A 14,828-nucleotide genomic window follows, 5' to 3' on the forward strand; every position below is an offset into this window, starting at 1 on the left:
TCAACAGAGCTGTGTTCAATTTGATGAGACATGTTACTCAAGACTTCATGTGTTTGTCGAAGCCGTTAAAATAAATCATTTGCTCGACCAGTTTTATTAGCTGCCTTTGTGTATGTGTGAGGGCGAGCTGCTCATCCATCACCTGTCGTTCCAAATCGTGTAAAATGTTCTGTAATCATCAACCTACGTGTTGTGCAGCAACAGACTCGCATAGCTAAGACATAGTCTCCACTGATATAACGTGTGTGTTGCTATCAGCAGCAGCCCACCTTGCAGATGGTGCCGAGGACTTCCAGCGCCGTGTCCCCAGGCTGTATGATGGCCAGGACAGGCTGGTCGTTTGGCAGACACACCCAGGAGGGAGTCAGGTAATCGGGAACCCAAATGTAGCTGTCGACGTTCTGCTGGGGAAGACTCTTCACCGATGCCTCTGTCTCCTTCTGAGAAGTTAACAAACATAGACACACACAAAGTGAGGGTTTATGCATCGATGAGTTGGTTTTGTGCTCAGTGAGAAAAACTAGAATGGCAATAAGTTGAGCACATACGTCAACCAAAATGCACAAACTCATCAGTCATCTGGATCAATTGAAAATATTTAATGAAAATACTGGATCTGCCCCCAAATTTAATAATATCTTTCTTCGCCCATGCCCCATCTTTCCACCGAGTTTTGTAGAAAAGTATTTTGTAGTTTTTGTATAATCCTGCTGACAAATAAACAATAAAACCAACTGAAAATAAACCAATGAACAGGGGTGAAAACATAACCTCCCCGACAGAGGTACAGATATTCTATTATCCACAGATATTGTGCAGAAATTCCCCTAATTCATCATTATTGATTTTCTTGCTCGCGAAAGTAACCAGATTTGCTTGGACTGATGAGACCAGAATCTGCTGGTGGCCTGAAAGCAGCTGGAATATCTGATTACAAAATCTAATTCATGTTGTTGATGAGAGCCTCTTGATGCTGTGAATCTTCTCCCTGTGTGGGTATGTGTTACATACATGTGCAATGGAACCTTCACATGTAGAGTATGTGCGTACATTCCTTCCAACCTTTCAGTCCGTCAGCGTGACCTTAGACAATCTGGCGGCCATGTCAGCCTCGTCTCTTCTGCTCGACCTCACACTGTCTGTCACTGATACCTTATCAAGTGCTATCAAGTAACAGCAGCATCCTCGTTTGTTCTCTCAGGCCTCTGCCGCTTTCCCCGCACCCCCCCCCCCCCCCACTAATCACTGTCTCTCCTTCTGTTGCCCCTTTCCCCTCTATCTGTGCATCACTCCATCATCTCCCTCCTCCCGATCCTTCATTCACGCCACACAATCTGTAGATGGTTAACGCTCTGGCCGAGTGGTCCCCGTTTCAATACATTTTGATTTGGCTGCATAGTGGATATAGACAGTTTTTGTATTTGTATGCACAAACAAACGCACATGCACATGTTCACGGGCACAAACAAAACACACACACACATACCAGGGGGGGGGCTCATAGCGAGTACCTCCCCCCAACTCCCTGAACTCCCCAGCCCTGCTCAGCACCATCTGGCTCCCCTCCTGGCCCAAGTACGATGCCTCTGCTGGGTGGGCAGTTCACCAAAATCTCCCACTCTCTTATTCCCTTCTTTGCCTTCAGTGGGATTCCCCAGAACAAACACAAAAATTAAAGTCTAAGCCCATCAGATGCAAATATTTTGAACGATTCTCGCCGGAAATGCTCATCGACGGTAAATCTTTGTCACTGATGCAGCATTTTCAGCTCCATCGACAAACTGAGTTCACTTCCTACAAAATGCATTTCTTTACTGTAACCCCTGCCAGCTGAAGTTGGGCGTGGGTGGAAGGAAATCAATCTCCCATGGTGCCACAGGGGGCTTCCACAGTCGGAGTCGGGTTAGCGCTAGTTAAGTTTGCTTCTATCTCCTGAGTTCAGACACAGGCCTGTATTCCCTCTCCCCCTCATCTCTGCTTCCTTCAACCAGTTCTCATTAAATATGGAGCTGCCTGGCTTGTACTTGCTCAGCCCACGGGTAATAGGACATTTTCCCCCACAGTTCATATTAATTCATCATTTACCAAGCCTGGTATGAGGCACGACTGGAAAACTACAGTCCTGTGGTGGCCTTAGATAATCTGGTTTTCTTTCTGAAGACTTGAAATCATCAGAACAATGCAGTGTGTACAACAGATACCAGCGAGAGCACAGATGGTGTGAAACCGTCCGGTCCCCTGGTAGCAAACGTCTGCATAATTTGTTGAAGCATCACAAAGCTAATGATCTGAAGATATCAGATCAATTTTGTCTCAGTAGGATTGGATGACAGGAATAACCCTCCGGTCGATACAGCCAATGATGCTGATAGAGTCGGAATTGCCCGGAGCGAATGAAGACAAAAAATGGGAATGTGTCAACGCTGATCTGGAGATGGTGTTGAGGGTCGAGAATGAGAATACAGTCAGAATCAAGTCATCAGTAGCAAGAAGAAAGAGAGCGCGCACCCATGTTACTCCTGCAAAGGTTTTCTGAAGCAACTGATTCGACGACTGTTGCAGGAGGAGAAACAGCTGCAGAAAATGAAAAGAAGGGTTGTTCATCCTCTCGCTCGTGTCTGAGGAGAGAAGTGGACGTCTGAAGACATTAAAACTTGTAAAAATGACCTCAAAGAAATGCTCGCTGATCTGGAAAGGGTGCAGGGATTTTTTTGTGCTTCCTCCCCAAGATAACCGACCAACTGAGGAACCAGAACACCGAAAGGATGTCAGCTCAGTCAAAAGAGGTGGAAAAATCCAGCGTTGTTTCTGGCCTCGGGGGCTTAAGTAGCCCATCACCCATTATACAAGTACAAAGGTTCATCAGATGCCCCAGTAATTTTTATGTTGGCTGATGAGAAAGGAAAACAATGACACGGAATCGGCCCGCAGCTGAACGAGCCCTGGTTCTCTGAAGTGAATGCCAAACTGAGAAAGGGAGGAGGAACTTAGTGCTTTGCCTTAGGTAGAAAATAACTGTAGAGATACAAACATTCTTTGTATCTGAAGTGTCATTATTCATCTTAGTTTGGATGCAGGACGGACAAGGGACATAATGGAAAGCGAAGTTCTTGCCTACTTGTGGTTACACTAATTAAATGGTAAGTGTCTTTAGAAAGAAAAGAAACAATAAAGATCTTCTGGAGAATGTTTTGTCTGACGAATGCAAAAGAGAAGACAAGGTGGATTCCTATGGTCCACTTGTATTTTTAAGTAAAGACAATTAAGTACTTACAGATTTCTCACTGACGGAGTCTTCAAACATTCGCTCCAAGGGTTTTTTCGTGGACTCCACCCCCTCTACGAAAACCTGCAGCCGCACAAATATAGCATTTAACATCGCTGCTGCATCTAAACGTATCATACTCACAACTAGAAGGAACTTTACACTGAACATTTATTCAACTCTCAAACCTGCATTACATATTTATTTCCTGCATTCTTAATAAAATCAATATCTACATTAAATATAATTTATGGTCAACTTGCTATGTCTCTAAACTCTTCCTACATTTACATTTGTATTTATTTATTTGACACATGCTTTTAGTTTCTATCTAAAGCCACTATCGTAAAGTTTTACTACTTCAAACACTACGTTATGCAAACTCTTGCAGCCTGGATGTGGTACGATGGAGCTGACCTGGTTGATGGAGGGATGACCCTTGCTCTTCCTCTTGGAGGTGGTGTCCAGCCCCCACAGGGAGGAGAACCGGCTTCGACGTTTGCTGAAGGTTCGGGGCATCGGCTGGTTTCGCCTCCGGATGCTGCACTCCGTACGAGCCGCCACCTGTGACAGTGATAATAACACAGAACATGAATTTAATTGGAACCTTAATTATGGACAATCAACATAAAAGTTGTTCATAGAGCAGGCTAAGTCATTCATAGTATATGAGTAATTCATGCTGCTCATAGATACATTAAAATACTTCTTGTTTTAGTTAGAATAAAACCTTATCCACCTACAATGCACGTATCCATATCTGTAAATAAACTTTACTTATTTCATTCATTTTGATTTATTTCAATGACCTGCAAACTACAAAAGGTTCAGAGTCCAGCGAGCCATTGACTACACATGTTGTCAATTACATTGTCTATTAGGTAATTAAGAGACATTATAGTGATTAACATTTGATTAAATATGCTTAATGTATAAATACTTAAATATGTGATTAATTGCAATCAAGTGCTACTTAGCTGATCTCTTTATTATTACCTTTAAGATTTAATACTAATTCCATTTACTCAGTTTTTTTAAGGTAAACTACTGATCAAATAATATTTATTTATACAAGCACCTACATACAATGCAGATTCACAAAAAATTAAAATAAGATTAAAATGAATTAATAAAATAAAATGCATAGAAGCAAATACAGGGACACTTAACAATAAAAGTTATAGTGATTGACAAGTGAGATAAAATATGATAAAATAACAAAAATGCTATATGTACACTGACAGCAGTACGCTGAGTCTATGCACTATGAGTCACTTCTTGCATGCAGACATAAATGCACATGGAGGCGTATAAACACACCAAGACATAAAATCACACATTGTCAGTATCTGCTACTGGAACATCTAGAACAGTTTCAAACTCTCAACCCCCCCCCACTGACCTACAGTGCAACACAAACGGAAAAACCACTACTGGCATTTCTGGGTTAATTCACTTTGAACTACTGGGCCATGAGCTGCTCTGACTCACTGACTATATGGTGCACACGTACACAATGTGACGCACATGCTGGTATGTATGTGCACACGCACGCGAGCACATTATATAATTGTGTGTGCTCATTGGTCTTCTCACTAGCTTCATGAGACGCACACACGTCAAACATAATAGGTCAGGTTGTCTTCAAGACTCGTCTCATGCGAGCTGCACGCAAGAGGACATTTAACTGCCTATTTCACTACAGTGTCTCTGTTGGACATAGATAATAACAACACTGATAAATAGACCGAATTACTGAAGCAAGTAAAGCAAGAAAAACATAAAAAACAAGTCTTATAACAAGACTTTCATTAAATAATTATGACGTTCTGCTCTTAATTTTACTCTGTTTCATTGTCATTTAGTTCATTACATTCAACAACCTTTGTTTGTTTGTCAGCTGGATTAAGCAAAAAAAAAGATAGAACAGATTTCCATGAAACTTGGCGGAAGAATGGGAAATGGGCCAAAAAAGAACCTATTAAATTATTTCGTGGATCAGGACAAAGGGATGAATCCAGAGATTTCTTTATTTCTTTCTTTGATATTGAGTGATATATGTAGAAGGCTGATATTTACGAGTGTGTGGAATCTTGCGCAGATTGATTGAATTCAAAGTGACTGTTGGGTCTTGGTACTCAGTGCTACTTTTTAAATCTGAATATAGCAGTTTACATGTGGCTAAAATGTGCTCCAAAATCTGCTCAGTTATTTAAGTATTGTTGAATTCAATAATAAAATCTAAAATGTGGGTGATAAAGGGACATGCTAGTTATTATAGAGGGAAGACAGGAGGGAATAACAGATATAGGTTGAGAAAAAGAGGAGGAAATAGTGAAGAAAGACTAGTGGGAAGGAAAATATGGCCGATAAGGAGAAAGAGTCTGAATGAGACAGACGCAGACAAAGGAAGTGCAGGTGTAGGCAGCAGAAGGAAAGGGTAAGGGTGGGGGAGGCCAACAGAGCAGAGAGAGTGTTAAGCCTGTTTGTGGGAAAGTGCCTCAGGGATGGCAGATTCCTAACAGAGTTTTTATTGATCCACCAATCTCTGAAAAAAAAAAAAACCACACTGTGATGTTATGATGTGTGATTGTGTGTGTTTGCTGCAACCGGCTTGTTGCCTGTGAAGCTGGACCACAGAGATACTGTTTCCACCTGCTTGTCTCCACTCTGCCCTTCCCGGTTGTTGCTTGGCAGAGGGTGCGCGCTCACATGATACACGTCAGCGTATAGATCATTCCATCAGCGCTTGTGTCATCCTGTACATCTGTAGAGACCTCGAGGTTACGACATGCGCAGAGAGCAAATGTCCAGAATGCCTTGTTGTCATTTTCTTGTTATTTCTCGAGGGGAATGTTGTGAATGTTGCAATGTGAGGACACTGTCTGCAGGTGCATATAGTTAAATGTGTACATTGTGTACATAGGATACCTTGAGATGTTAAAAGTCCATGTAAGGATAGAGTGAAAAGACGAGTGCAAGACAGTTTTGTTAGGTTTTTATTTTATTAAATGGCTGTTTTGATCTGGATTATATTTGCAGGGTTAGCTTGAGGTCAGTGCTGGAGTTAGAATTGTCATATCATTGAATTTGAACTTAATTTTTTCTGTTGGGAGTCGTGAAGGACAGACAACAGTGTTTTAGTCGTTCAAAATGCAGAGAGTAAAATTTAAATACGAAGGTTTACAACCCAGTCAAACCACGGAAAGAATGCAGCAAAGAGACAGAATCGTTTCTGTTGTGGTTTTGCAGCAATGCCAATTCATGCAGCTTGAGTGTTTTCCATTTGCTCTACTGAATCTGACTATTTCCATAGTCAGTGCAAAGTGTGAAGCAACTGAGGGCTGCAGAGGAAAAGGCCCAAATATGCAACCTGTGTCAATATGAACAAAAGGTATACGATTAGTTAGTAATTTAAGCTGTCAACAAATGTTTCTGTAGCCTAAAGCTGCACAGGTAGCTCACTAATTCAGACTGACTTCAGGGGCGTTGCAACAGTTACCTGGGGCCCTGAGCTGAGAGAGGCCCTCCCAAGAATGGCAGCTTATATTCATCCACAGCAACAACAATGAACTCATGTGTATGCATGGTTTGCACTATATGTACAATTTTGAGATTACCCCCATGTCCCCTTTTCCAAGGGCCCCAAAGTCCCTTGAAACACTCCTGACTGTCATCAGAGAACCAAACTTGAGTCGACTCTGGCTCGTCTGTAGTTGGGGATTTTTTTGGGGTGGGCAGATTCTAGCGTGATATCCAACATAAAACCTATTGATCAATGCTCTCCAGCTCTACATGATTTCAAAGCTGATATGTGGCTGTTGTGCATTCCCTTTCCTTTTATTTCTGCATGCATGTCCAAATATAATTGTTTTAACTTAAGGCTACATACGGTGTGTGGTAGTTTGCACATTTGTCAGGCATGCAGAAATCCCTGATTTCAGTAGGTGTCAGTGACAAGTCGCTCTCTCCAACACCCAGATAAACACACCCACTCTCCAAGCTGGGCTTGTACTGAGAGTGGGCAATTGTGAACCTCTCACGCAATTCCTACTGCAGCATGTAGAGACCCGTGAGGCAGAGTTTGAGTTTCAGATTAAGGAGCTTTGATAAGGTTTAAGAATATAATGGCAGCAAGTTGTGGAATGAGTTAAAGTGTGTGCATGAATGGAAGTGGATGTACGGGAATTCGTACCAGCGCATGGAAGGAAGATACGGAGAAGATGCCCAGGCGTCCCATGGCCAGCTTGGTGGGACGTGACACGAAGCCCAGCAGGCGTTTGGGGTTGGGGGGCTCGCCGCCCTGCAGACTGGCCAGGTAGCAGCGGCAGCGGAACAGATCCATGTGAAACCGCTCCAAGTTCTGCTCCCACAAGAAGATCTGACGGAGGGAGACGTGTGAAACACAGTGAGAGGGATGGATTCGTGGTTATGTAACATGAGCAAACTTTGCTGATTAGATCCACATTTATCCCTGGGAAGGCCAGAGATGAAAACCACAAGAGAGAAGAAAAGGGTTTTTAAAAATATATGCATAAAAGATCACTGTGTTACACGGTGATTCGGCCGTTTGTTGGAGGATGATGTGGGAGTGCTGAAGCCCCTGTGGAGAGGTATTACTCACCAACACAGCCCCCACCAGTCGCCGACCTGTTGTGCTATGTGCAATGTATCACAGGGTGGACCGTGGGAGGCGGAACACAGGAACACTCACCATGCAACACAACCTAGATTGAATTTGCACTGGTTTCTGGTCACTGGTTTTGAGCTGTCTTCTCATGTGAACTCATTTTGTGTTGACATCTGGTCCCAGATAATAAATGTCCTAAGATAACTCTTACAAGACGTCACTCAGAGTTGCAATAACTCCAATCGTTGGTCGTAGTTATGATACACATGATTGAGATGTATACACGTTTTTTATTACCTACACCAAGGAGGTTATGTTTTCATCTGCATTTGTTTGTTTGTCTGCAACATTACACAACAACTAAATATCAGGCATAGTTCGAGAAGTGATATCTATCAGTGTGTGTAATTTAGGGCAGAGCTGAATAAAAATCCGGATCTAGTGAATCTACATGAGGTTTCATAGAGGGACGACTGGGCCTTGGCGGAGGAAGGTGCTCTACTGATCTTATTCAAATCAAGGTAATCAGAAAATAATGCTTATGTGGAAGTGTTTTATTCAGACTATTATCTTAATCGGGTTAATATCAGAATATCGCTGTCAGTAATAGAAGCCTCAGGTTGAAGGTTTTTATGTGATATGGATTTTTGCTCCTCAAACTTGACTGTCATCCAAATCCCCCACACAAAGGTAAAGAGGTTCACACAGGGAGGCCTATTGTCGGCGAGCACATTCTTCATCCGTTAATGCAATGTTGCTTTAACATTCAGCAGCAACTCCAGACATGCATTGAGTTAGAGAATAAAGCCACACGCAATGTTCTGCTGAAAGTGAACAAACCTGATCTTGGAACAGCTTTGATGTGTTTCCATACAGCAACTAAATATGAACAAATTAGCGAAAAAGACTTCAGGTTCACCTGCCTGCTGGTGTGTGCATCACATGTGTGGTCCGACATGTGTTGTGAATATTCTGCATTCTGCACTTGCATGTGGTTGCAAATGAGCACCAGTCGGGAAAATCTGAAAACATCTGTCGTTGCGAGTGCTCCCTAGGAACATTTTGTCTGGATGACGCCACACAGTAAAGATGATTTATTGCAGAGTTTTCAGCGTGTGAGAGCATTAGTGCAGTTCAAAGGTACAGAGATGAGCATCTGTAAAGACCCTGAGGGGGTTTCTCTTAAGTCGTGTGGAAGCTAAAGACCTCCAGTGGTAGTGCTGAACACATCACAAACCTGGTTTATATCAGCAGCACATGTGTCTTTTGATAACTTCCTGTTGTGTGTGGTGGGCATTTCTTTGTTTTTCATCCTGAACCAACAACTTTATGTATTTGACTAGTTCTTGACACATAACTCAGATCTCCATACCTGCTCCAGTATGGTCTTCCTCTTCTTGCCATCTGTGACGGTGGACAGCTGCATGTCTCCCATCTTCTTCATCTTCTCGTCCATGTCGATCTTCTGCTCCAGCTTGCGGACCTCGGTGCGCAGCAGTCGCACCGTGTCCTCCCTGTGATGCTGCCGAGCGAGAGCGGCGGCGCACGCGGAATGGATCGCCGTGATCCAGTTCTCCAGCTCCGTCTGGCCGGACGTCTGACAAGGGAAGGGGGAGAAAAGGGAAGAGGGAAGGAAATTAGGAAACTTGACACCTAAAAGAATTGAAATCACAACATTACCCTCTAATCTCATCATCATTTTATCATTTATCTTATGTTTCTTTGACTGAATGTCACCGTGGACAGATGCCATGAATATAATTAGACACATTTTAATATTACACAATGGTCCCAGTGGCGGATCACTGTCAGAGCTTGACAGTGTGGCCTTTAAACATGTCACACATGAAACAAACACATGGACACAGGACTGGCTTATCTCCCACATGGCTAAATGTCGCGCACGCACACGCGCACGCGCACGCGCACGCACACGCACGCACGCACGCACACACACACAAGTCCCTGAGGAGAAATTATTGCGAAATGGTTTACGAGACTCTGTTGTTTGAGCCGTAACCATGAGTTTGAGCACCTCTGATTTAAAAGGAACACAACTGTTATGTCACAGGCATGTTTTAAATACCAGTGTCTCTCTCACCTGGAAGAGGAATGCATCCCCCACTGAGTTGCTGAGGCAGAAGACGAAATTTTTCTTCGGATGTTCCGGTACGGCCTGTACGATGCTGTTCTCCACCCACAGCGAGTGTTTGGGAACGCTGTTATGGTCGATACCCGAGCGGCCGTCTGAGTCGTACAGGAAAAGGGTGCAGCCTTGAAGACCACAGAAAATAGAAATGGAGGGGAAAGAAATTTTGTTTAATTAATTTATTCCTTTTTTTTTATTGAAACCAATTGGCAAAACAAGGCTTACGCAAATTTACAAACAACAAAATAAAAATACAATTATGGGCCTTTATTGATGCTAACATGTAACATGAGTTCAGGAGGAATAGTGGGAAAACATTAAATGTATTTATGTTTAGAGGGGCCGGAGGAATGCAGCTGCAAATGCTGCATCTGCATTTTGAGAGTACGAGATTGGATTAGATACGGCCGCCGCCGTAAAATTAAATTGAGACGAGGCCGAGGAGAAGCAATGTGAGGCCACACGAGAAAGGGTGAGAGCAGAGGCGACAACCAAGGGCACATAGCGTGTTAAGATGTGATGTGATTCCAGTCTAACAGGATAGAGGGAGTGAGAGATTAAACAGGCCAGGTTACCATGTTTATCTGAAGGCAACATTACAGATGCAGGATTTTGGCAAAAATAATATGTTTTCTCATCAAATACTCGGATCTGTTAGAGACTAAAAGATATCGGTAACGAAATGTTCGATTGGTTTGGTTTTGGATGCAGGAGCATTTAAGGGCATGGAGAAGATTTTAAGAGGTCATGACGAGGGTTCCGATGGCGTCAGGGCCTGATGTGCTCAACATCTTGTAATCACATTGTCCTATTTGAATCTGGATCTGGATGGAAACCTGCTGCTCAAAACTTTCTGTCAACTCTCCATTGAAAACTATCGTTGTCTATGCATCACCTTTCAGAGAAACCCAGTAGTGTTTCCACTTGCGCCTCGTTGCAGGTTCCACCTTCTTGTTTTTCTTATGAACCAGGAAGTTCTTCACGGCCAGAGCTCCTGCCTTCCTGACCGTGCCTTGTGCACAGCCAATCAGAGCGTCCGATGGATACGCGCTGCTGAGGGTGCTGCTGCTCTGCTCATCACTCACAGCCGACCCAGCCTCCTCCAGGCAGTCCCGACCCGGCATCTGATGGTGGGGGTCATAGCAAGATGAAGGGATTAGAAACATACTTAACTATATTTTGAAGGAAAAAAAATGCACATACACACACATAGAAAAAGTAACTAACCCAGGCTTGATTGTCCAGCTCCTTCCGGAAATTCTCGTACACTCCTCCCCTTCCTCCTTCGCCACCTCTTCCCTCTCCTCCTCCGGCGCTGCTGCTTCCGCTGTCGCTGCCGTTGAAGACGCTGCTCTCGGTAGCCGAGTACACTGAGAAGGAGGCCGACATGGCTTTACAGCGCCGTGACACCAGCTCTCCGTCCCCGTCTATCTCCATGGTGACGCCATCGATGCCACTGTCGCCATACTCGCTTCCTTCACCCAAAATAGCAGAGATGTCCTGTCGGCCAAAAATACAACAGGTTTACTCATGGTTTATTAATGTGTGTACCGAAACTGATGTGTCTGGATAGAAAAATATGCAAGTGCACCGGTGAAACTACACATAAACGTAACAGTAATCTATAGTGAGCACTGCATGAATGACCAATCATGTCAGTCTAAAGGAGAGGTCATAATGCAAGAGGTCATTTCACTCCAGTTGCAAGAATCAACCTGACAGGTCATGCTACACACAGGGTCTCTGGGTCTATGTTTGTATATGTGTGTCTTTGGCTGCGTTAGTGTGTGTTTGTGCACATATTTCGTCGTGCATTTCTTCAACATGGAGACTTTCCACTTCGAGCTGCAGGGTTTTCTGTGCTTTCACACTTTTCCTTCACCAAACACAGCCTCCTTCTGTTCTTTTTTCTCTTTGTTTTTGCCGTGTTGTCGATCTATTTATATCCCGTCTAACATCCCCCTCAGCCTGGCTAGATGAATTTATAATGAGCACTTAGGGTGCACCGCTATCCAAGGGCGCTTGGAGGTTCTGGGAATGAGTTGAAACAAAAGCCTGGTTTCCCATTTCCACACTTCCTTCTTTATTTACCAACTTTTTTTTTTTTTTTTCAACCATGACACATGGAAATTATTGAAAGCATTTTATAATTCTTAATTCTCCTGATGTGGTTTTGTTTGTGTCCATTGAATCCCGTATTAACTGGGTTATTGGTGCGACATCACAGCGTCTTTCTCTTTTACCCTTTGAGTGAGTCTGCTTTTGTAAGATAAGCCTGTAAATTATGATCCAAGTGTCCCTGTCTGTGCGTATTTACAGTGTGTGAGTGGCTGGTGAATGAGGAAGGGAAGATATCATGCTTTATTGCTTTCATTCCTGGAGGGGGAATGGAGAAACCAGGCCATCGTCAGACAAGTAGCCCCGCAGTGACTTTGTATCTGACTTCTTTAATTTCCCACTATGAAAATACACGAAGAGGAACACACACACAACTGCAGAGTATGAGCACACACAGGAAATGTCTGTTGTCAACAAAATGTTAATTGGATTGACTGGTGTCCTCTTTCATGCCTGTGAACTGCCTGAACTTTCTGGATACTACTGGTAAACAAGGTCCTCTCTCTACATGTACGGGTCTATGTTTCAGGAGGGAGACAGAAGGAAAAGACTTGTAACCTGATTTTGTATTCATTTGCTTTGTATATTCATTTAAAAGTTAATGAAACGCGATCCAACCTGGGTAGTTTGTGCACGGCGTCCCTGGAAAGCAGGGCACGGTGCCGCCGGAATGCCGAGGCCTCCCAAGCCCTCAGACAGGCAGTGGGACCGTCGGCAAGGAAGCGTGAACGCTCCATAGCCGCCAAGATCCTCCTCGGTCGGAGACATCAACCCCTCCTCTCCATCTCCGCCACAATCAGCCTCTCTCCGGTTTTTAGGGTAGCGGCTCCTCTGCCCCCTGAGGCCAGGACTCTGCTGGCTGCACAGATGGTCCAGAGACGATGCTCTCTCAGCGGAGCCTGAAATGTACACAGGTGGTTAATGCAGGGCAGTGTGTGTATTTTGAGGGTTGTGCATCCTGATTACTGTTTATGTTACACATTTGATGGGTAATTTACCCTTCACCATATGTGTGTGTGTCCTTCTATGTGTGTGTATGTGGGTACCAAGCCCATACATTACCCACCGACCACCTGGGGCAGCACTCAGACCTTCAGCAGATAACGTACCAGCTCTACCTCCTGCTGTGATGCTGAGCCGCTGCAGCTCCTGCACAGCACCAGCTACACTAACAAACCCATCATCAACTGCAACTGATGGACGGCAGATAACCTTCAATCAGTAGACGTGACTTTCTCAGATGATTTCTTTCCTGCACTCAGTGGCTCTCTGTGATTTCTTTCACCTCCCTCCCCCCCTCATCTGTAAAGTGAATCAAACCATCACTTTATCAAACCATCAGTCGTTCCTCTCTTGTGCAGCTACAGTGATGCTTTTTGAAAATAATATACTGAGTAAAAATACCTCAGTATCTACTGTATTGGTTTAAAGCTGGAAATATAACATGCCAGTTATAAGACTCCATGGAAATATATGCAGAGTTTGCACTGGTGTTGACAATAACAACGGATATGCTTCTGATTGAACACAAGAAAAAAAATTGGGGATTAATTATGTAGCATTCCAATAAGTATAAGAAGGTTATTTGTTTGAATCCCGGTTCAGTTGGGGTCTTTCTGTGAGGAGCTTGCATGTTCTCCCCTTGTCTGTGTGAGTTTTCTCCAAATACTCTCGCTTCCCCCCACAGTGCAAAGACATGCACATTGGGGTTAGGTTGTTAGTTTCCATATATTGGCCCTGTGATACGTCCAGACTGAACCCCACCTCTCGCCCAATGTCAGCTGTGATTGGCTCCAGCTCCCCAACCCTCAAAGGATAAGCTGTATAGATAATGGATTGATTTATCTTTGTGTGTTACAAATAGTTTTTGTGTTTACCATCCTCACCTGCATTGGGGCGTGTGAACTGCTCCTCCTCCTCCTCTTCTCCTCCATCTATGATCTCCTCAGTGCTGGTCAGGTGCTCCTGGCTCATGTCAGACATAGAGAACTCCAGGCTGTCTTCTCTCCACATGTCCGCAGACTTCGAGCGCTTCTTTTTAAAACTGCCTCCCTCTCTGGGGCCCTCGGTCATCCGCTGGAGGTACCTCTCCTCTCCGGCAGCGTCTCCCTCCCCCTCTCCCATGGAGTCCTCTCCCCCATCCTGAGCAACGGTGTCCGCCTCTGAGGTTTCAGGAGTCGGTGTGGCCAGCGGGTCGTCATCTTGCTGATAGGACTCCGGCCTCATTGTCATGGCAACGCGCTGCGTCCAGTGAGGGTTGATGCCAAACTCTCCGAACTCATCTGTGGCGTTGAAAGGTTCCAGTCCGTTCTCCGCTAACGACTGTGGGATGCTGGGAGTGCTGGAGGAGCGAGTTGAAGCTTCAGAGTTCCTGTGCTCCTGCTTCACTGAAGAGGAGATTCGGGAGCGGCGGGTGATCGGCTGCTTGCTGGAGAGACGGAGTGAGCGGGACGTGTGCTTACGGGAGAGTGGTCCCGTCGCATCGCCACAGAAACCACTGTCCCCATTCTGACTCTCCGCGTTTCCCATGATTCAACTGCAGATAAAAAAAAGAGGTTTCTGTGAAACATAGACATCAAAAAATGTTCTTATCATCATAAATCATTATTATAAATCTAGAGCATGATTACTTGTTTTAAGTTTGTAAAACAGTGACTTAGTTGTTT

At 44.2% G+C, this 14,828-nt stretch overlaps 1 protein-coding gene across 2 annotated transcripts in view; it reads right to left on the reverse strand.

Annotated features, from left to right (window-relative positions):
* Positions 1-14,828, reverse strand: part of LOC117774159 (T-lymphoma invasion and metastasis-inducing protein 1-like) — a 72,490-nt gene that overhangs the window by 21,915 nt on the left and 35,747 nt on the right. For both annotated transcript variants that reach the window (XM_034606351.1, XM_034606350.1), the window contains exons 3-12: positions 14,049-14,698; positions 12,781-13,061; positions 11,272-11,544; positions 10,940-11,168; positions 9,997-10,169; positions 9,268-9,492; positions 7,461-7,646; positions 3,683-3,829; positions 3,275-3,349; positions 270-440 (exon numbers count right to left, since the gene is read on the reverse strand). In XM_034606351.1, the coding sequence (XP_034462242.1) occupies positions 270-440; positions 3,275-3,349; positions 3,683-3,829; positions 7,461-7,646; positions 9,268-9,492; positions 9,997-10,169; positions 10,940-11,168; positions 11,272-11,544; positions 12,781-13,061; positions 14,049-14,691 (2,403 nt within the window). In that variant the 5' untranslated portion in view covers positions 14,692-14,698. The remainder of the gene's footprint in view (positions 1-269; positions 441-3,274; positions 3,350-3,682; positions 3,830-7,460; positions 7,647-9,267; positions 9,493-9,996; positions 10,170-10,939; positions 11,169-11,271; positions 11,545-12,780; positions 13,062-14,048; positions 14,699-14,828) is intronic.

The sequence above is a fragment of the Hippoglossus hippoglossus genome, chromosome 14 (genome assembly GCF_009819705.1).
Source record: "Hippoglossus hippoglossus isolate fHipHip1 chromosome 14, fHipHip1.pri, whole genome shotgun sequence".
NCBI classification, from domain to species: Eukaryota; Metazoa; Chordata; class Actinopteri; order Pleuronectiformes; family Pleuronectidae; genus Hippoglossus; species Hippoglossus hippoglossus.